Source organism: Condylura cristata, unplaced genomic scaffold, assembly GCF_000260355.1.
Source record: "Condylura cristata isolate star-nosed mole 26May11 unplaced genomic scaffold, ConCri1.0 scaffold00005, whole genome shotgun sequence".
Lineage (NCBI taxonomy): Eukaryota > Metazoa > Chordata > Mammalia > Eulipotyphla > Talpidae > Condylura > Condylura cristata.
Window position 1 is genome coordinate 37966668 of NW_004567106.1, and position 22636 is coordinate 37989303.

A 22636-nucleotide genomic window follows, 5' to 3' on the forward strand; every position below is an offset into this window, starting at 1 on the left:
AAAAAAAAACCTCTTAAGTGGAAATATTGAAAACAATTTTGTTAAAGGATGGTGATAAATAATTTTCAGTGGATTTCTATTTATTCAAGGTTCAATCTTGGTATGTGAGCATTAAAACCCTTCCCGACAGTACATCCCTCTCTCTGTAACACATTCTTAAATATAATCAGCCTATTATATATCGCTCCCCCCCCCGCAGGCCCCCCCTTCCCCTGAAGCCTGGATGCTGGACGGGTGCTGAGTGACGTGGGACCAGTTATATTGGCAGGGCTGGTGGGAGCAGGGCACGTGGACCAGAAACACTTCCTAGAAACAGCAAGTAAGCTGCTCAACCCTGCCTGAACTTTCCCTGTAAACAGCACGCTGACAGAAAGGCATCCCTGCTGGGTGGATCCTGCAACTCCTGGAGGGAATGGCACTTCTTGTTTTTAATTAGCAAGGTGAAAGGTGAATTAAAACTAGCTGTTTGGCAAGTCAGCGCAAGAGACTTTAACAGTCAGAAGACAAGAGCGCCACGGGTGAAGGTAGTGCGTATGCTCGGGGCTTTTTTCTGAATGAACCTTTTGCAGAAGTGACGGAAAAAATGCAGTTTCTGCCGAGTCCACCGGCATAGTTACTGAAGAGAGCTTTAGTCAGGACCTGGCTCTGAAGACTCACTCCTTGGAATGTCCTCTTGCTCCTTACTTGCAAACAACTGTCCTGAGGAAAGAAAGATTTTACATAGCCAAGTGCTGTCTGACAAATGGCACTTTGGAATGGTGCTTTCTGATGACAAGGCATTCGATTTCTGACAAAGCCTCTCGCACGCTGCCCCTGGAGGGGAGTCCTAAGTAAAACTCATACCGCCTTAAAGTGCGGCTCAGAGGACTTGCTCGGTGAGCACGGGGCGGCATGGCACCAGCCGGCCAGGTTATCACCTTGCTCCTGTGGGGTTGTGTCCTGCAGCTTTGGATGGGAGCTCACACAGCCGATACCACGCACCCCAGGTTACGCCTGTCACATAAAGGTAGGTCATCTTTTCAGATTCTTTTGTTAAAAAGAGAGAGAGAAAAAACCATTTAAGTCATTTAGCATACTTGGTCTTCACTGACCCTTAAAATGCACCTGAAAAAAAAAATGTATTGCAAAACTGATAGAAGATCTGAATACCTCTAATTAATGTCATACTTGGCACATCTGAGAACAGTCCAAGAGCACATGCTAACTTAGAGATGTTATTTTTGTCTTGTAAATACTAGGTTTTATTAATGAGAAGTTCACTCAATAGCAGACACAACAGAGGAGGGTAGGAAGCAGGTTGTAAATAGCCTTGAGTAGAATCCACCAAGTTGGCAGTATTTAAATACAGATTTGTGTATTATGGGAAACAAGGATGTTGGGGAAGGGCTTTAGAAATAGAGGTGCAACTGGCGTTTTGCTTTTAGTCTACAATGGGGGTGAGAGGAAGAAGAAAAGAAAATTCCTGTGAAGCAAAATGATTCCCTACCCATGATAACAAAATTAACTACCACGTGATTAAAATGACTAATAACTGATACAATTTAGCTTTTTAGTTGAATTGGCTATTAGAAAATTTTTTATGCCAGGCTAAAACAGGATTTAGAGTTTATTTACAGTCCTGGTAAGCTGACTTGTAATGATTGAAGTTAGATAATATCCACTAACATCTAATCTTTTTGATGTAAATTTGTATTGCTTTACTGAAGATCCCCTCTGTTAGAGTGTTTAAATATTTTATTCTGCAATGATGTCTTGCAAAGCAGCATTTAGTCATAAATAAATGATCAAAAGGTAGCTTTTACATCAGGGTCAGTAAAGCCAGTAGTGAATAGGTTTAGTGATTTTTCCTGTAAACAACAAACAAAACTAAAACCACACTTGGAGAAAGTGACTTTGATGACTTCAAAGGAATTTGTGATATATTTTCTGGAAAGAACTATTATCACCAACCATTGAGGCAGATAACAAATGCAAGAATGAGAAATTTACATAAGGAACATTTTTCCATTGTATAAGCTTTTAAATTGTTCCTCACTGGAGAAAGAATAGAGCTTGTATTTTTTTTTTTTTTAAATATTGGTATAACATTTACTAGAAGGAAAAAAAAGGGAGGCCTTTTTTATTTGACATGATTTTTTTTTTTTTCTTTTCACTGGATGGATAATGATTAGCTGATTTCGACTAGAAATTTCTCATTTTGGCAGTAGCTAAAATCTTTGAATATTTCCTTAAATTGGTTGACGATAAACTTCTCAGTAGGTAACATACATTTAAGAAATACATTGACACTGAATTTGTAAAGCATAAAATATGGTACCTAACATTAGCACAAGTCATTTGATTTGTAAAGATGTATCATGGCTGTTTTAAAATGCATATTTTTAAGAAGTTATGATCAAATATATTAAAATGTAAAAATCTGATGTGATAGAAAATAGACAAATAAGGATATAATAAATCTAATTTTTTAATGTAGACAGGTGTATAAGCTGCCAGTTTGGGCAAGCTACCATTCTACACTACCTGGCCTTAACATTTTATACCTCATTTTTAGGTCTAGGGTTTTTCCTTAGTTTATTATCAATACGTTTTCCAAGATATCTCATTTTCATATTTGACTAGAGAACTTAGAGTTTGGTCAAAGCATACAAAACCCTCTAATGCAGCTAAATTATTGCCTGTGGTATTATTACTCTCATCTTCACACTCTCTCTCTCAAAGGAATAACTGTGACTGATTATGAGTTGTGTTCACTGGTGTGGGAGAATTGCTAATATCAATGTGGACATTAGACTGAAAACTCCCAGAGTTCCTTTTGACTTTCCTTAACCTTTGATTTATGGCACTAGCTGAATATGTGCAATGTTGTGTTTTTATACAAAGACAGTGTAGAATTACCTGAAAATAGAATCTTCTCCCTTGTGCAATTTATTCAGCAAAGTCAATCAAAGAGATCATGCTGGCGAGGCCACCTGAAGCAGCAAAAGCTTAATGTAGCACAGGTGCCTCATTGAAAGAGTAAGCCCAGATTGTCAGAGCAAGAATCTTCAGTTCCATCAATACAACATGGTCAACCCATATACCTCTCTGTATTGAAGACTTCAGTGGATACTTTGGTGCTCAAAAACTAGGGATAGGGAATTTCACAGTGTAATATTTTGCTCATTTAAATGACCTTAGTAATGGTAAATTTTCAATAATGGGTCAACTAGGTGATTCATATTATAAATAAGTGCAGGGTAATTTAAATGAAGCAGTATTAGATATAAGTAACATAGCAAATCTACAATGCTGCCTGACCCCCAGTAGAGAATGCCAGTAAACTCCCTGCAGATGTATTAACCCTGGAGTTCATTTTGTAGTAATGGCATACTGTATGGGAGAAGGGTAATCATTTTTCCTGTATTCTCCACATTCAAGATGGCATTTGAGACTACAGCTTTAGTGTCCTTTCCAAAGCAGATGGTAAAGTTTCAGTATCACATAAAAAGGCTGAGTTAAATTATATAAAAATGTTTGATAATGTACCTGAGAATTGTCCCTTTCCTCTCTATCATCTTTATCTCTAAAGGGGCATGTTCTTAAACAGGGCTGGAGAGGAGGAGATCATGAAGAATAAAAGGGAGAAAAGGCAGAGAGGTAGGGAGACAGCCAGTTGGTATCACATTTGGAGTCTCTTCCAGCTCATGCCCTACTGACCTCCTCCTTCAGTAGGACAGTCTTTAATTCCTCCCTTTTCTTTCTCAGTGAGTTTGCAACTTAAATATTAAGCAAATGTCCTAATCTAGGGCAAGCATAATGGATACAAAGATGAGGTGTTTACTCTTGCTGAGGCAATGCATATATATTTTATTAATGTGTTGTAGAGGTACTAGATATTGTATTAACAAATACATATATAACAAAGATTAAAATAGTAAAATACCATCCTGATATGTAGTAATTTTCATTTAAGATTTGGATTGAGATTAATTATACCAGGCAAGTACTTAAAACTGTGTGAATAGTTGTGAATTATAGCTAGTTTCCTAAAGAGGACATTGTTGGTGTGACTTTCACAAAATTCGAATAGTCCACCTGAAGGATTTCCTTGAAAAAAACCCATGATCTTCAGGACAGAAATGAAGGAGAGAAAAGATGGAGGATATGGAGTCCTGCTGGATTTAGCTACTTCTCTCTGTTGATGTCTGTTCTCTCCTTATCTTTCACCATCCTGTATTAAAGAGGTTAGAGAGAAGGTAAAAATAACTTTTGTGATAGCAGAGCTTGTAGAAGAAAACAACAAATAAGTAAGGTCCTGTGTCAAAGAAGAAATCCCAGTACATGTGGAAATCCCCAGGAATTAAATAAGTGAGCTTGGCAGGTGGAGTAGGTGCTCAGAGTCCCCATACAGAATGACATATTGTACGTGTCAAGAAAAATGACTGCTTAAGTAGATATGATTGGAAAGGAGATAAGTAAAACAGGAATGGATATGGCAGAAGATCATTCCTAAAATATGCTGACAATATAAAAGCAGATTTGAGTGAATATATATCCATATATAAAGTGGAATAGAATGTTAGTTAATCTTATCTATATTTTGATACTATAACCAATTAAATACAGATTTGTCACAGTTCAGAGAGCTTAAAATTTGAAGTCAAAATGAAGGCTCTTGTCCTTCCATTTATATTATGATAAATGTGCCTCCATTTGGTGATTTTTAGCATTTTCCTTACCGGCTTTTAAGAGGATTGAATGAAACAACATTATCAGTGAAAATACTTTATAACCAAAATTTTTATTATTAATGTTTCTTGAGGAATGATACAAATTTAGACTCTTTGAAGGAAATATGTTAATAATGATTAAAAGAAAAAACCTTGGCAAGAGTTTCTATGTCAATGAGTGCTCGAATAATGGTAATATAGACTACAGAAGTTAGTCTATTTAAAAAAATGATTGAGATAACATTGGTTTCCATCATTGCCTTGTAGAAGTGTAGATTTCCCTTTTAGGTGCTGTTGCCTTAAACACATCTACCATCAAAACACCCATATGCCAACATCATAGTCCATAAGAATAGTCCACTGCACTCTGTTCCCATTTGTTCTCAACTATCCCCCTCTCACTGTCTCAGTTCAGTGTCCAGTTTTCAGTTATTGTAAGTTTATCTGATCCATTGGTTGGTTTCTCTGTATTGCACCTGTAAGTGAAGTTGGTCTTAACAAAATATATGGGTTTTTCCTCATAGATTAAGTTCACTCCAAACCTCACCTTTCATATCTTTGACTTCTAGTTATAATAATCTAAAAATGATGTAATAATCATCTTTGTATTTGCCTAAGGTTCATAGCCAATACATACCCATTTATTGTACATGTTCACTCTACACCATACATTTTCTAATTTTTTCCATTTACACGAACAGAATTGAGGTGGAATTCTAAGAGTACAATGACAAAGTTTCAAATGACCATCCTGAAGCCTGTGGTATTTATTTTATATCCAGAATAAATAAAGAAGAGGGAGTAACTGAGCTAGTTTTTCCTGACCTAGTTCATAGTTTTGGTTCCTCAGCAGTTACTAGGTATTATCAATAGTGACATTAGTCACACATCCCTCTGTGGTTAATAAATACAAACTTGTAATAGGTATGAGTCATAAAAAAAGAAGTTAAAAAGGATCCAGACACAAACACTAACTTTCAGGCCCAAGTCTCCATCAGGAAGAGTCAGTAAAAATTAATTGGTGGATTTATTGAGAAAGTTTATATTTGGGGAATAAAAATACTGGGTAGATGAAAGCAATTACAGTATGCATGCTTTGCTGAGTTTGATTTATACAGAATATGCTCTCTGTAAAGGAGGTCAACGTGAGGATTTTATATAGTCTTATTCTTTGTGTTTTTGTATATGCTACAGCTAAATGCTGGCTATGATGTACATCTGGATATAAAATGTCCCTGACTGGTTCTATGAATTATTTAGTGCAGGTTTGAATGTTACATATTATAGTTATACTTTACTATAGAAATAGAGGGAAGGTTGAAGTTAGGAAAATCTGTAAATAGAATTTATAAGTCCATTTATAAACGGAGTGTTTAAGTCTATTAAAAATAATTTAGTTGCGGGCCCTCCCTGGTGGCGCAGCGGGTTAAAGCACAGCACTGAGAAGCTTAAGCCACTTCCTCATGAGTTCGATCCCCGCCTGCCCCGGAGGTGACCACATGGTGTGGCAGGCCTCTCCTGGCCCGCCCGCTGCTCCCCTCAGCAGTGTACCTCGTCGATCTGCCTGTTCTGCTCCCCACTCTGTCCCTGGTGAATCCTCTCACCCTCCGCATCTCTGGCCTGTACCCCAATAGGGGTTCATAATATAGTGTCACAGTTCAATATTCTTTCAAAAATATGTGACCATAATCCTATTTTGTTTCTCATGTTATATCTGTCATTTAGTCTGAGAATGTTTCATGCACAGGACTATTCTTTCTATTTGGAATGAGATCATTAGGTGGGCTAAGTGCTATGACCACATAATGAAGCATCAAACCATGAAATTGGTCATTGTTGGTGAGAATTTTTGTTAGCAATTATCTCCTGAGTCAGTTTTATTTTATCAAAAATGTCTACTGGAATTATTGTTGGGAGTCCTTAGTGGGAGAATGTGCAAAGATTTACTCCTTTATCTTTGTGCATAAAACTCTTCTGTGGTTATTAGAGGAATTTAGTCTGCAGGAATTCAGCAGTGGTACTTAGCATGCATGCATACCCCTTCATACATAGTCATTGCAATGTTAAAATGGTTGGTAAGCTCAGTATATATTTGATTGCTTACAATAAAACCAAAATTATACCACTTACAATTTTCCAAAAGTTGTAAAGTTTAGATGTAGATTGTTTTCTTGGTTCAATAGACATGGCCTACCTAGCACTTTGGAATAGTCTATAAATGATACAAAAATGATGGTTACTTTAATAATGAATTTTACCAGAGTATAGTTTTAAATAACATTTGAAACATGAGAGACAACTGATGTCCTAGCACTTAACCATTACTCTTTGTACTCATGAAAAGGGTGATAATAACAAGACTGGGTAGGGCCCTCCCTGGTGGCGCATCAGGTTAAAGCACTGCACTGAGAAGCTGAAGCCACTTAGCATTGGTTCTATTTCCGCCTGCCCTAGAGATGACCACGTGGCGCGGCAGACCTCTCCTGACACGCCGGCTGCTCCCCTCAGCAGTGTACTGCAGTGTACTTCATCAGTCTGCCTGTTGTGCTCCCCACTCTGTCTCTGGTGAAGCCTCTCGCCACCCCTGAGCCTCTGGCCTATACCTCAGTTCTGTATGTACAAATAAATAAATCTTAAAAAAAAAAAACAACAAGACTGGGTATTTTATAATTTAGATTTTTTTTTACTATTCAACTATAGGTATATTCATATTTTGTTGTATTTGAATCAGGTGTTATGCTTTTTGATTGAGAGAATATTTTTCTGTCATTGAATGTGGTGTTTCAAGGACAGGATTATCTGTGGAACTGACTACTTGACTTTGGATGGCCCTGGTGTTGATTGAAGCAATTAATTATTTAAACTATTTTCAGTCTGTTTTAGTTCTAATGCCTATTTCAGGACAGTTTCATTCTATAAACCCTGTCCACCTGGTAGTCTTGTCTCTACAACTATTTTGGCAAAGCAAAAGAAATCCATGACTTTCCTGTGTGTTAGAAATGTGTTTCATCACTTCTGTCCCTGGTAACTAAGCTGTCAGCCATCACTGCTTTCTACTGAAGGACATAGCTGGAAACTTCGGTATAGTATGCACACAAAAGTAGTATAGACCCAGGTAATATAAAACACTCACATGCCTATTTCAATGGCATAAAATTTGTTATACTCTAGATGAAGCACAACTAATTTGAATCTTGCTTCTGGCAGAATGAACTGAGGAAGTTACTTATCTTTTTTAAATGTAAATTTTTTCATCTTTAATATGGAGTAGTATGTAACTGAGGTAAATATTTTACCTTTTCAAAAATTACTCATTGAAGTAGAAGAGATTCAGAAAGAATTAGCCTACCCTGGTACCCTTTTTTTTCTAAAAGCAATCTTGGGTTAATTATTAACTTACAATTTAAAATAAGGAAAGATAATTTATCATCATAGTTCTTCACTTGGAAGCAAAGATTTTCTTTCATGAAATCCAGCTCTTTTTTGCAGTAGATGACTAGAAGGAACAAAGTATCTCATGCTTGTAAATTCATTTGTTGATAGTTCAAGGAAAGTTGGAACTTTATCTAATGGCACCTTGGAGACAACACAGACAAAAGCTATAACAAACAAAAGTTACTAACAAAGGTAACTGTAGGCCCAGTTTTGTAAAACACAATGGAACTAATATCACAAAGGCCATACCACATTGTGGAAAGTCAAACTACACTGGGTCCTTTCTGTGATTACCAGCCCATCATGAGTTATTTGCTTTGAAAGTGAGAGAGGCTTTCATTCTACCTAACCCTGGACAAACAGGAAGGAGTGCTAGTGTGGGCTAGTGGGGCACCGTTCCTGACATTTGGTAGGTATTCAGTAAATGCTCATTGAGTAAATGATTTCAAGTAGTGAGTCCTTTTTGTTTTCGATTTTTAAGGGAGCATCTGGTGGGGGCTGGGTGAAGGGATGAGGAGTACCAAGGAAACTGAGGAGTCCTGAACAACTATTTGTGGCTCCTTTGGTATCTCATACATCAGGAAAAAAGCCAAGGCTTTCTCTGCCTACTCACCCTCCCTCCTCAGAGCTTGGCATTGCAGTGAAGCAGCGGGGGCTTCCGGCATCTTTTCTATAATCAGTGTTTTGTATTTTTTTAAAAATATTTATTTGTTTATTCATATAGAACTGGGGTACAAGCCAGAGATGTGGAGGGTGAGAGGATTCACCAGAGATAGAGAGGGGAGCAGAATAGGCAGATGGATGAAGTACACTGCTGAGGGGAGCAGTGGGTGGGTCAGGAGAGGTCTGCCATGCCATGTGGATCTCCTCTGGGGCAGTCGGGAATCGAACTCATGCAGAAGTGACTTTAGCTTCTCAGTGCTGTGCTTTAACCCGCTGCGCCACCAAGGAGGGCCCTGTTTTGTTATCTTTTTTAAGGTTTATTTTATTTATTCATACAAAACTGGGATAAGGTCAGAGGTGCAGGGGCTGTGAGAGGATTCACCAGAGACAGAGTGGGGAGCAGAATAGGCAGATTGACTGAGAGGAGCAGTGGGTGGTTCAGAAGAGGTCTGCCACACCATGTGGATCACCTCCCTGGCTGGGGGATGAAACTTGTGCTGACGCAGCTGCAGCTAGCTTCATAGTGCTGTGCTTTAACCCACTGCACCACAAGGAGGGCCCTCTTCTTCTCTTCTTAACTAGTGGCTGAGATAGACACTGGCATTAAATTAGCTGTACAAGATGCCCAAGAATAACAGTGTTATCATTTCTTAGGAGCTATTGTACCAGGCCTACTGAGTCAGTCATTCTGGGACTCAAGAAGCTGTGTTTCAACAATCTCTGTAGGTGATTCTGAGATATACTGAGTTAAGTTGATCATGAGATATACTGAGTTAAGGGTTTGAGATGATGCCGAAAGGATCTTCATTTTTATCTTTTTCATCTTCATGTTTATCACTCAAATTAAGTCTTTATTCATATTTACAAAGAGAGTCTTGCTCTTGGTATATATACTTCATAAGTATCTGATTTTTTTACCAGTCTCTACTTTTTAGTTTTTCTTATAGATAGGTTACATATATTTGATAAGATATATATCATTTATACATACATAGGATTTGTTAATTTGACATAAATTAGATCTGTTTTAGTTATTATTGATGGTATAAACTATGGTACATTGTGGTATAAATTTGTTCAAATGAGAAAGCATCTGCTATTGTGGAAAAGCATTTTGTAAAATTCCAAAACTTCTTCATCTCTTAATGGAAAATTTTCCTAGACTAATGTAACTGGGTCCTATGCATTTCATTCATTTGTTATACATCCTGATCTTTTCCTCAGAGACTCAGAAACTTCTGCATCATTAAAAAAAATTATTAATCATTAAATTATTCCATGTCTGTTTCTTAGTCTTTGTCAAAGTATTAATAAGTGAGCTTCTTGCTAAGAACTTAAGAATTAAAACAAAAAGTTTCTTAAATCTAATATTGTGTCCTGGATGGTATCCTTGAGCACTAAAAGGAAGTTAGATAATAACTAAAGAAATCTGAATAAACTGTGGGTTTTAGTTAGTAATAGTGAATTGATACTGGATTACTAACTGTTACAACTCTACAATATATAATGTAAGGTGTTAATGAACATATAATCTAGGTATGTGGGTAAATGGGAACTCTCTGTCCTTCTTCACAGATTACCTAAATCTAAAATGCTTTTAAAATATGAAGTTTACTGGGCCCTCCTCCCTGGTGGTGCAGTGGGGTAAAGCACAGCACTAAGAAGCTACAGCCACTTCAGCATAAGTTCGATCCCTGGCCCACAGAGGTGTCCCACATGTCAGACCTCTCCTGACCCACCCGCTGCTCCCCTCAGCAGTGTACTTCATCAGTCAGCCTATTCTGCTCCCCACTCTGTCTCTGGTGAAGCCTTACACTGCCCCTGCACCTCTGGCCTGTATCCCAATTCTATATGCATAAATAAATAAATCTTTAAAAAATATATGAAATTTATTAAAATATACACAGTGACTTCTACCCAAAGCCAATCACCAAGAAATTTAAGGTCTAATTATAAAAAAAAAAGGTAAGTCATGATAAAACTGGATATATTTAATGGTTAAAACAAAGTGCCTTGCGGCCCTCCCTGGTGGCGCAGCGGGTTAAAGCACAGCACTGAGAAGCTAAAAGCCACTTCCGTATGAGTTCGATTCCCGCCGGCCCCGGAGGTGACCACATGGCGCGGCAGACCTCTCCTGACCCGCCCGCTGCTCCCCTCAGCAGTGTACTTCATTGATCTGCCTGTTCTACTCTCCTCTCTCTCTGGCGAAGCCTCTCGCTGCCCCTGAGCCTCTGGCCTGTACCCCAGTTCTGTATGCACAAATAAATAAATCTTTAAAAAAAAAAAAAGTGCCTTGGAAGCATGGCATTGGGAATGAAAGAGGCATATCTCAGCCTTAAAGATGAATAGGGGGAGGCTGGGTAAGAAGCAGTCAGCAAACTGTCTATGTGTCTTAGCCTGTCTGGTTGCCATTCATGGGATCCTTCTACTGCATAGGTCTCAGTGTGTCCTGCTAGACATACAGTTGCTCTTAGATATCTAATTAGCTGAATTCCATTGTGTTCATAGCTTTAGTAGACATAATAATACTACTAATGTTATTTATTCGTGCTGAGTTAAATTCCCTGCATTAGCTTTCTTTTGTGAATCTGTATAACTTGCAGGAATTCTTATACTCTCTGTATGCCATTTATGATTAATGCAAATTCACAAGTAGATCTTGAAAATTTTGGAGGCAAGTTAATTATATTTCATTGTTTGGATCCTTAGATATTCAAATATTTTGATTATTGTATTTAATGTATAAGAGTTTAGTTGTCATGTCTATTCCTACTAGTATTACCAACCTTAGTTCTTTTGTTGGGTGCCATGTATAGGTAAGCTTCTAATGAAGATGAGATGATGGGAGATTGAGAACTGCTTTAATGTTGTTCAAAAATATTTATACTATTTAAAAAATGCTATTTGAGGCTCTGGCAGAGGGGTTTGAATTCATTGTAATCATTATGTAATCAGTGTCACATTTTCATTCTTTTCTTCCCATTTGCAGTGGTTGTGTTTCCTAGTGTCCATGCAGCTCCCCCTGCATGTACAAAGTAATGAACTATGAAGAGAGACAAAGATTTAATGTAGAAATCAGTGACAAACAGAAAGCAAAGTCAGGCTAAAAAGTTTTATAACTTATTCAACCTTTTTTTGAGGAACACCCTGAGTCCCAAGACAAGTTTATTTTATTTTTTAAAAGCATTTGTCCACATACAAGTGTAACTTGATAAGTAAGTTGACCATGTTAGCTTTGTTTCGTTAATTTACCATTTTAAAAGCAGAGATGATGAAAAGAAAAAAAAATGACCACAAGTTTTAAAATTATAGTTGGTTTTTATACAGGGTATTTTAAATTTATTTCTCAAAGTTTATTGAGAAAAAAATCAATAAAAAATTTTATTGTAATCAGTCATATCTACAAGCTTTATAAAAATATTATTTCTTCTATGTCTTTATCAAAATGAGTTGAGAATATATCTTGAAATATTATGCCCTTTGAGGATAGTTTTCTTTTTAATACCATACAATTAATCAAATATAGTATACATAATAGGAAATTAGTGAACACAAATGTAAATGACAAAAGTAAAATTAATTCAGAAGAAAGGAGGCACTTATTATTTTTCTTCCTACTGTCAGAAATAAATAAAATGGAAGTGGAAAGCATTTGATTATTTTATTTTTTCAAAACTAAAATCAAGATATAGACATAAAAATATGATAATTTCAGTCATTCTGAAAAAGGCAAATTTATTGTTTTTAAAGACTATATCAGGAAAATTATTAGGAAATAAAGCAACTTACTTTTGAAATAATTATCATTGCCAATGAAATTTATATAGCTAATTTTTACTTATAAAAATCTCTCCCCCTCAAAAAGTAAAAGGAAAAATTCAAGCTTGACTATCACAATGACTGTACATTACTCATATTTCTGGTTCAGATGAAAGGCTTCTGACGGATACTTTGTCCTTGTTTAGGATGGGTGTAGAAGATTGAGCTTTCTGGCAGAGTAAGGGTCTGCATAAACTTGAGTCCACCATATGGTGAATTCTTCGAATAGCCACACCACCCTTGTTTAAAATTTAAATTAAAAGGAAAAAATCTTTTTACAACATCAAATGTTTTAATTTTAGATGTTTGTGTACCCAATTATTCACATATTAATGAGGGGACGCAAATGATTTCCTTTTAATTTGTCTAGAATGATGAAAAAGAAAGGAGAAAATGGAACTATGAAATATTTGCAAAGAAATCAGGGGCCACCAGAAATTTCACTACTGTTTGTTACATTTCTGCAGTTAGTATGTTTAAACTTAAACATATTAATGTTTTGATTTCCTAGTAATTCTGCCAAATAAAATCCCCTTGTAATAATATTTAGAAGCTATAATAAGAAGGAAAATGTTACAGTTAAGTCAATTATGCTTACAATTAAAGGAATGTAATTATATCTTTGTCACATTTCTCAGAAATAAAGCAAAAGTTATGTACTGGGCACTGCCTTTGACAGATTTTTTTGCCAAATGTTTTTTACTTACTCCAAATTGTGTATGCCCAAACTGAAGTCTGATATATTTTAGGATTGTGGAAGAATTTTTCATTTTTAGAGGAAAAGCGGAAGTATCTGAGATTTGAAAGCAATAAAATTGTACAAGGATAAAATTCAAAAAATAAAAATAGGACCTTGATACCAATGAAAAGGTTGACATGTAAATTAGTAAGCAATAATCATTCTGAAACACTTTTGCTATCAGGGGATATAAACTAAGTACAATATTAGGATTCTATTATATATATATACTTACGATGTGGACTCTGTAATCAGTTAATTAGATGTCATTTGAGGCTTAATGTAGGTCTAGATATTAATGTATCTGTAGATCGAGCAGATCTTGGTTTTGCTTTATTTTAGGGTGTCTAGAATACTGGTGATATAAGAAAACTTATACAAAATGGCAATTTGTAAGTTTTGCTGTTGGTGGAATGGAAATCTTGCCAGGAGAGAATTCTGCTGCAGGCGGCACCTTCCCTGTGAATGGCGATGGGATGCTGCAATTTGCTCACAGCACTGTATTTCATTTCTGAGCTCCCAGTCAGGTTTCCATTCACACTGCTAGCCACTGAAATTTCTCTTTGTCTTCACTGACTATTTTTTTCCTTTTAACAAATAGGCCCAGCTGCTACTGCAGCCGGTTGCCCATACTCCCCCATACTGCTCTAGCTGAGGATGGCAGCCAGAGTAAAGGATAACAGCTGGGATTGGCTTACTTTGGCATCTAAATAATTTTGGGTGGGTCCAATCCTAATTTTAATATTTCACTTAATTTTATAATCTTCTTTTGAACTGGAGGAAAAAAATAGGTAAAGCATATTTTTCCAAAGTGTTTTCCTCATCTGGCTGTGACTCTTGAAGACAGATTGGTGTATTTTGCCCTTGTTTTGTATCCCCCTTTTAAGCTCCCTTTGGAAACAAATGTAGCAGTAACAAATTTATTAGTATATTCTTAGACAGGTTACTTAACCTTTCTCTAACGAAGAGCACCTGACTCATTGATTGTGAGACGATTTAAATGAAAGAACATTGAATGCATTTTGAATAGTACCTCATGATAGTGAATGATAAGTAAATATTAATAAATCCAAGACAGAGAGGAAAAGGGAAAAGGAAATTTGAACAAGAGGAAAGAGTGACAGAAGAAAAGGAGGAAGGGACAGGATATGAGGAAGGTGAAGGAAGGGGGTGAGTATGGAAAAGCTGCTGGAATGCTGAAGAAGTCAATAATTGTTAGTAATCAAGACTAATGTTATGCACCTAGCATTTTCAATATTCTTATTCCAGCACCTCCAACTTATTAATTAAAAAAGAACTGGGATTTAGGAATTCTTGTAGAATTTTACTAAAATTAGAAAATTTTATTGATGATAGAAAATTCATTGATTTAGTCATGTCTACATGGCTTCCAGACAGCAGAGCAAATACTTTCATCATTTTGAATTTGAATTTGTCCATTCCTAGGAGAGGAGAAATAAATTACCTGATAAAGAAGTCCATTTCATATTTAAGGCTCTAGTGAGGAGAACAAATGCATATATCTGATCCCTAATATGAATAACTGCATGGTCTTTTTTAAAAAAAAAATCATAGTATATTTTTACATCATTTTGTGCATTTTTCCATCTTAGTTGTAATCCCCATGGGCTTCCCATCACCAAATCACCATGTGCCATCACCACAGTCCAGTGCATTTCCCTCTCTCGACTGTTTTTTATCCCATTCCCCACTCCACCACCATAAAATGTCTCTGGTATATAGCTGTTCATTATTATTATTATTTTCTCGCTTGGTCCATTATCTCTTGCTATGAGTGAAACCATCTGGTATTTTTCTTTTTCTTTCTGGCTTATTTCACTGAGCATGGTATTTTCCAGCTCCATTCATGTTGCTGCAAAAGGCATGTGTTTATTTTTTTTTTGTTTGCTGAGTAATATTCCATTGTGTATATGTCCCACATCTTTTTAATCCAGTCATCCACTTTTGGGCATTTGGGCTGTTTCCATGTCTTTCCTTTTGTAAGTAATGCAGCAATAAACATGGGGGTGCAGGTATCTTTTTGAATTGGTATTTTTTGTGTCTTTTGGGTAGATACCTAGGAGTGGGATTGCTAACTGCATAGTCTTTTTGTCTTAGTTCTTTTCTCTAGAGTTACACAAGGAATTGTCATGACACACCTCCAAATGTCTAAAACTAGTTATCATGCCCTTTATGGTGGGTGGATCACTCCACAATTCGCCCTACTGCCAGCACGCTTTGCCTCCTTACTAGCATGCCTGTGAAAATGGAGCTCCATGCTACTCAAGACATGTCTGTCTTGGGCATAGAGTGGAGGTTCTGCTAACTAGTGACTTTCATGTTTATTGACATCACTTGACAGTAGCTTACTTGGCAAGTAAGTGAAACTATTGGTTTATGTTGAGATTACTTTCAGCTCTTTTAGGAGTTTTTCACATAAAGTCTAAGTCAGTGCTCTTGTTTCACATGTGTGCTTTATTTGTTGAAGTTAAGGAAAATCCTCACCTAGTCTCCAATCCAGAATGTGGACCCTACACATAGTAACAGCATGTGTGCTGGCAAAGGGCATGAGCTCTTTAGTCATAAATGTTCAGTCAACCATTCTAAATTCAATTATGTTCTTGCTTACTTTTCTTGACATCAGTTACTATCTCTAGGAGGCTAACTAGTTAGAAATGATAAAACTTGCACTCCTCAAAGAAATTCTTTTAAAGTTTAAAATTTATACTTTATGGAATCTCTCTAAAAATGTCAGTATATGCAAGACGTTTAACACATTTAGGATAATTTTCAAATTAGAGTCTATAACAGATATGTTTCAACTTCTGGGAAAGATGTAGACCAGTAAATGTCATTTCTAATTTTCTTTACAAATAATATATAATAATTTATATAACTAAAATAAATTCAAGGTTAATTTGATATTATTTAATATGAAAAAACAAAACACAATCTCTTCACAGCTGCAAGACAGGAGACTTTTTAAATGTCTTCACAATTTTTATTTAAAAAGAATCTGGAATGGTCACCATAACAGAATGGCAAAATTAAAATATCATCATAGCTGTGATTGCTTAATTTTGTAACTTTAATTTGCTGTCATTTTGTAGATTTGCCAGTCTCTCTGGGTATTTGTAGAAAGTCCTGTGCTTTCAAAAAGAGGCATATGATTTTTCAGAATGATTTTTTTTATTAACTCTTTGTGAATCACATAGTAAACTCCGAAAAAAATAATACTGCAGACTTTAAAAAATATGCATAATTAAAATTAAAATTTTTAAAAGCCTGTGTTTTAAATAAACCTCATTTGTTGTTTCTGCTTGTGTTATAGTATTAACTTCATCAAATGATCTTTTCCTTTATTGCTAGTTTATTGGCTATTTATATTTTTGTTGGAATTTAGAACAAAAATATACTATTTTTCTAAATAGTATATAAGAATAGTAAAATATTATGATCACTAAAAGATGTATCTGTGCATACAATAGTTCTTATTGCAGGAGGTAAAAATGTTTCAAAATGCTATCTAGTTATACATATCATGTCCATATTAGCTCAGAAGATAATACATGACAAATTAACTGCTCTACCATAAATTAGATTTGCTTATAAGGTATATTTGTGGTATTTTTAAGTAGTTATTGTGAGTGAATTAATCACAGAGGTTTTCAAGCTTATTTGAATATAATGTTTTTTTCCTCTAAGTTTTATATTTATATATATATATATATATATATATATATATATTGAATAAAGAGGTAGGGCCAAAGTTTTGCTAGCTTGCTTTATTTAATATGACACTTTCATCAATATGAGGAAGTAAAGAAGTGAAAACCACTTTTCCTTATACTATTATAGAGGATGTTAATGTTTATTTTTTCTTTAAGCTAAGAAATGAAACAATTCTTTTAAAATCAATTAACTTATATAAGAAGAATATAATATAATGTTATAGATATTTAATATTCTAAAAAGTATAGTAGAAATATAATTTTTAAACCTAAATTAAATACTAATTATCATTTGTTAGTACAGATATAGAAAGCAAATTATTTTATTGCTTTTAAGGGTAGTAAAGGAAAGTATGTCAGAAGAATGTACAAAAGAGAACACTGAATTGCAATGCACTTTTAATAATCCCACTAAAAGTTGTTAATAGTTTGGTGAATAAGAGCCCCTCCAGGTATATAACTACTTGAACACATCCTCCTTGGTCCATCTTGTGTACATTGCTTATGAACCTACTTATATATAAATATATATGTTAAAATAGTTTATTTTTACATTATTTTGTGCCTTTTTCCATCTCAGTTGTAATCCCATCGGTTTCCTATCACCAAATCACCAGTGTGCCACACCATAATCTAGTGCATTTCCCTCCCCCCACTGTTTTTGATACCATCCCCCACTCCATCCCCATAAAATGTCTCTGGTATATAGCTATTCATTATTATTATTATTTTCTTGCCTGGTCCATTATACTCCTGCTATGAGTGAAACCATCCGGTATTTTTCCTTTTCTTTCTGGCTTATTTCACCAAGCATGATCTTCTCCAGTTCCATCCATGTTGCTGCGAAAGACATGTGCTTATTTTTTTTGTGTGAACCTGCTTTTATCTGTGCTGTGCTTTGTGTGAATGTAGCATAATTTATATACCCATTTTTATATTCTGGGCATTTAAGTTGCTTTATTTTATTTTCTCATTATAAATGATATTGTTGTGAGCTTTAGTACATGTAGCTTTTCATTCATCTGCTTATTTCCAAAGTATCATTTCCTAAAAATAAAAGTCTTATCAGCTAAGAAGATATTATAGTTGGCACCTCCTAGTGCAAATTGAAAGTAATAATTTTTCTATTATAGCCTACCATGTTCTTTTCCAAACATCACCTTGATATCTGGGAACTTTTGAATGTCTATTTTCTTTAAAGGAAATCATTCACATTATAATTTTCAATGTTCAGTGTAAAGCCAATTTTGATATGTCTTTGGTTAAGAAAATAATGAATACCATCAAAGTCAGTGAACAGATTATTTCACTAAATAGTATTTTGCCAGTATTAACTTTTCAGTAATGAACATTAACTAAGCACTGTCAAAATGATAAACATTAATTAGTCAACAGATTTTTATATTTCTGTCCCAGGTAATATCATGCTGGTTATACTACAAATCGCTGAGGACATAGTGGTTGATATATCAATATGTAGCTATCACTCACTCTCTGTAGACACACACAGACATATCTATCTATCTATCTATCTATCTATCTATCTATCTATCTATCTATCTATCTATCTATCTATCATCTATCTATATATTTATATGATACAATATATAAGTATATATATGTCTGAAAATTATATATGTAATATAATTTCCACAAATTCAGTATCAGAATAAAGTGTCTATAAAATGAGGAGCTAAAATTAGCAAATGAACCTGACACTTAGGTTAAGGTAACCAGCTTGCTTCCATAAGGTCAGAGAGAAGATAAAGATCACCTCATGTTTGAAAAACCTGGGTTAGAATTTCAACTCAATTGGCTTCTGACTGTGAATTTGGGTAAATTACATAACTGCCATCAGCCATCAACATTAATTTTCTCAACTTCAGTTGAGATGGATAGTGGTATCTTTTGTAGTTAATAAAAATGGTGACTCATATCGCCAGGGAATGAAGAGTTAGCAAGTACAAAAGAATTTTATAGATCTTAGCTAATTCCTCAACTCAGAGGAGTTTCATGTTTTATGACAAGTAGGAATTCTTTGACAAAGTGATGCAATTCAAGGAAGCAAAAACTAATTAAATAACTATAGCCAGACGTAAGGGAAGCAGTATGGGGGTGGCGGTTAAGAACATGAACATTATGGTAAGATAGTCCTGGATTTTGTCTTTGCTTCTTCCTGGATAGCCAAGTCATTATTTTGGCAAGACACTTATATAAAGACTTCTTATCTTTAAAAGCAGGATAATAAATTATATTTCATAGGAAAAAAGTCATGATTCATAGTAGTTACTCACAAGTGTTTATTCTTCCAGTTTCCTATTTCCTTCTTCTTTTTACTTTTCACTACTCCCATGCTGGCACCATCTCTTCAGTCATCTACCAATCCATCTTGACTCTGAAGGGTTGGTGATGAGGAAAGCGAGATGCAGGGGGATGGAGAGCTGTTGGCTCTCAGCACCCACAACTCCCAACTGTTGGCATCAGTTACAGAGGGGAGGCAAGAAAAGGAAATACAAATGGAAAACAGGTGCTTTTTTAAATGAAGATTTATTTAGTTATACATACAGAGCTGGGCTACAGGCCAGACATGCAGGGACGGTGAGAGGATTCAACAGGGACAGAGTGAGGAGCAGAACAGGCAGATCGACGAGGTACACTGCTGAAGGGAGCAGGGGCGGGTCAGGGGAGGTCTGCCACGCCATGTGGGTCACCTCCCGGGCCTGGAATCGAATTTGCACTGAGGCGGCTGCGGCCAGCTTGCAGTGCTGCGCCTAACCCATTGCGCCACAAGGGATGGCCAAAAACGGGTGTTTTCATGAATGTCAGACTTGTATATCAAATTATTATTACGTGTTGCAGTCCTTTCTGTAGCTTCCATATCCAAAATTTAAATACCTGTCTTCCACACTAATCACATTCTTTCTCCAGTTTCCTATCTGCATGAATTATCCATGCATTCATCCACCTGGCCCGTCACAAGTAGATGCTGCTCTCAGACTCTCCACTGCCAGCTCTGCAGTGAGTCAGTGGCCTCTAAGTCATCGTTTCCTCAATCAATATGTAGCTCTCTGCTCCCTCTAATGTTGTTATTTTTGTTCCATCTGTTTTATTGCAGTATTCTCCTGATGGCTATCTCACCAAGAATCCTATCTATTCTTCATACAATAAGCAGAGCATATATATACTCTGCAGAGTAGATATATACGTTGGAAAATACATTAATTTGATGGCACAAGAAAATTTTTCTCTAGCCAGGAAAACTACAAATAGCCTGCTCATAGATAACTCCAAAATTATTAGTAAATACATTATCCATAAATTTAATCATTGTTAGGTTGATACTACATTTTATTGTTGTAAAAGAATACTTTTGAAGTATTACTCCACTTGAAATGAATTTCAGGGCCCTTCCTGGGGGTACAAGGACTTAAAGCACAGCATTATGAAGGTATTTGTAGCCACTGAAGCACAAATTTGATGCCAGGCCAGGGAGATAACCCATGTGGGACAGCAGACCTATCCTGTCTCGCCCATTTCGCCTGCTGCTCCCCTCAGCAGTATATTTCAGTCAATCTGTCGGTTCTGTTCCCCACTCTGTCTCTGGAGAACCCTATCACCTCCATTCCCCTGGCCTATACCCCAGTTCTTGTATGCACAAACAACTCTTTAAAAATATATAAGTAAATGAATTCCACATAATGTCTTTTGTTTGGTAAGATCTAGTATGTGAAGCAATTTTTGAAATGCCCATCAGGCAATGATTCACAATTTCCTCCTTCATAAAATTACTTGGATACCAGTGTGTTCAGGTTGTAAATTATAGAATAGGAAGTGGAAGTTCTTTAGCTCTGTGACACTGTTATGGAAAACTACTTGGTGTTAGTTTCATCCCTTTATAGTTAATCTCCTTTGGGCATTTGTTATTAACTCTCACGTATGAGATGGAAATTGGTCATTCTCCAAGGAGAATTATATATGTATCTTAATTTTGTAAAATAGATTAGTTGGGAATATAAAACATTAAAATTTCAAAAATATTTTAATGATGAAAAGAATTGGCCACAAAGTATGTAAAATTATGATGAAATATATTGCACAATTGTATTGTCCATTTAAAGTAATAATTCTTAACATATATTTTGGAATTTTAGCAGAAATTAGTTATTCAAATGAAGAGGGTAAAGAGCATGAATTGAGGTATTTAAATAAATTTTTTGGCAGAGGTGGGGTCCCATCTATGCCTGGAAGGATGGGTGGAATTTCAAAGAGAAAACAAAGATGAGAACATTGTGGGCTGATACAAAAAGGCATGTAATGTGGAAATTGTCGGGATTTTTAGGAAAAAGCTGAACTTTTGAAAAGAGCAAAGAGAATACCATAGAGTAAGTACACTGTGATAAGCTGCCAGCTGCTTTCTTTTTGTAAGAAGTTATCAAAGTGGGCCAAGTTGTGATTTTTGTAGAAATAAAAATTTAAGCATAATTGTTTTTCCTATTAGTAAAATGTTCAGTCTCAGGACTAGTTACCTCCAATTTGAGCTATGTTAGTATGATATCTATGTTTGTAATTTCTTCTTTTGATCAAGTATGTACTTGCTTAAAAGCACAAAATGCAAAAAAGAGATTGATTTTTGTCTTATCTGAAAGAGGCCATGAGAGGAATGAGAATTGCTCTAGCCTGATCAAATCCTGCAGTAATCGAAATATTTCTGTATTATTATAATTACTGCCTTAGTTAGAAACACTTTTGCAGTGTACGTACTCCATATGCTTAAAAAGTTTAAAAAAATAAGCTCCTACATTATTAATAGAAACTAATTTCCCCCACGTTAACAAAATTTTTGAAATCACAGAAACAGATTTGGAGGGGACCCCAATAGCGTATGTCATTGGCCATAGTCTGATCTTCCCAAGGGCATACGATTAAACTATCAAAACACAGGTGCTTACTGAAGACCTTTTTCTTAATCAAGGTAATCCATTTTACTAACTTTAGGCAGGACTGCTTAAAACCTCTCCTGATGAAAAAAGTTCCATTTAATAAGTAAAGCTTTCTCAAGAGAGAAAGATTAGTGTTTAGCAAATCTTAGTGTTTAGAAAGCTTTCTAAAAACAGATTCTTTATTATGCCTAAGGTAATTGCCCCATGCTTCTTCCATTTAAGACCATTCTCTCAAGTGGGGTGTGTTGTATTACAACAATAAAATTGCTTTACAGTTTTTGTAACTTACCTTTAGGTGGGACGGTGCGGGGGGGTGTGTGCAAACCTCTCTCCTCCAGTAGCAAAAAATAATAATGGTGATAGATAAAGTGTGGCATTGCTGATGTTATTCTTTTGATGACCATATATGTTTCATATCACATTCACCTCATCATCACCTTTCCTTAAAAGTGGAAATATTTTTTCTTCCCTTGTACTTTCACTCTTGGCTGCTGCATACCAATAGAGCCCATGTGAGCCTATTTTTAACTCTGGATCATAGTCCACGCATTTACATTTCCCCTAATTTTTTGCCATCATGTTGTTATTTTATTTTTT

General features: G+C 35.6%; 1 protein-coding gene across 1 annotated transcript in view; it reads left to right on the forward strand.

The window, feature by feature from the left end:
* Positions 1-306: 306 nt before the first annotated feature.
* SEMA3E (sema domain, immunoglobulin domain (Ig), short basic domain, secreted, (semaphorin) 3E) overlaps positions 307-22636 on the forward strand; it is a 222076-nt gene continuing 199746 nt past the window's right edge. The window contains exon 1 of the mRNA XM_004676887.2: positions 307-1006. Within this exon, the coding sequence (XP_004676944.1) occupies positions 892-1006 (115 nt within the window). The 5' untranslated portion in view covers positions 307-891. The remainder of the gene's footprint in view (positions 1007-22636) is intronic.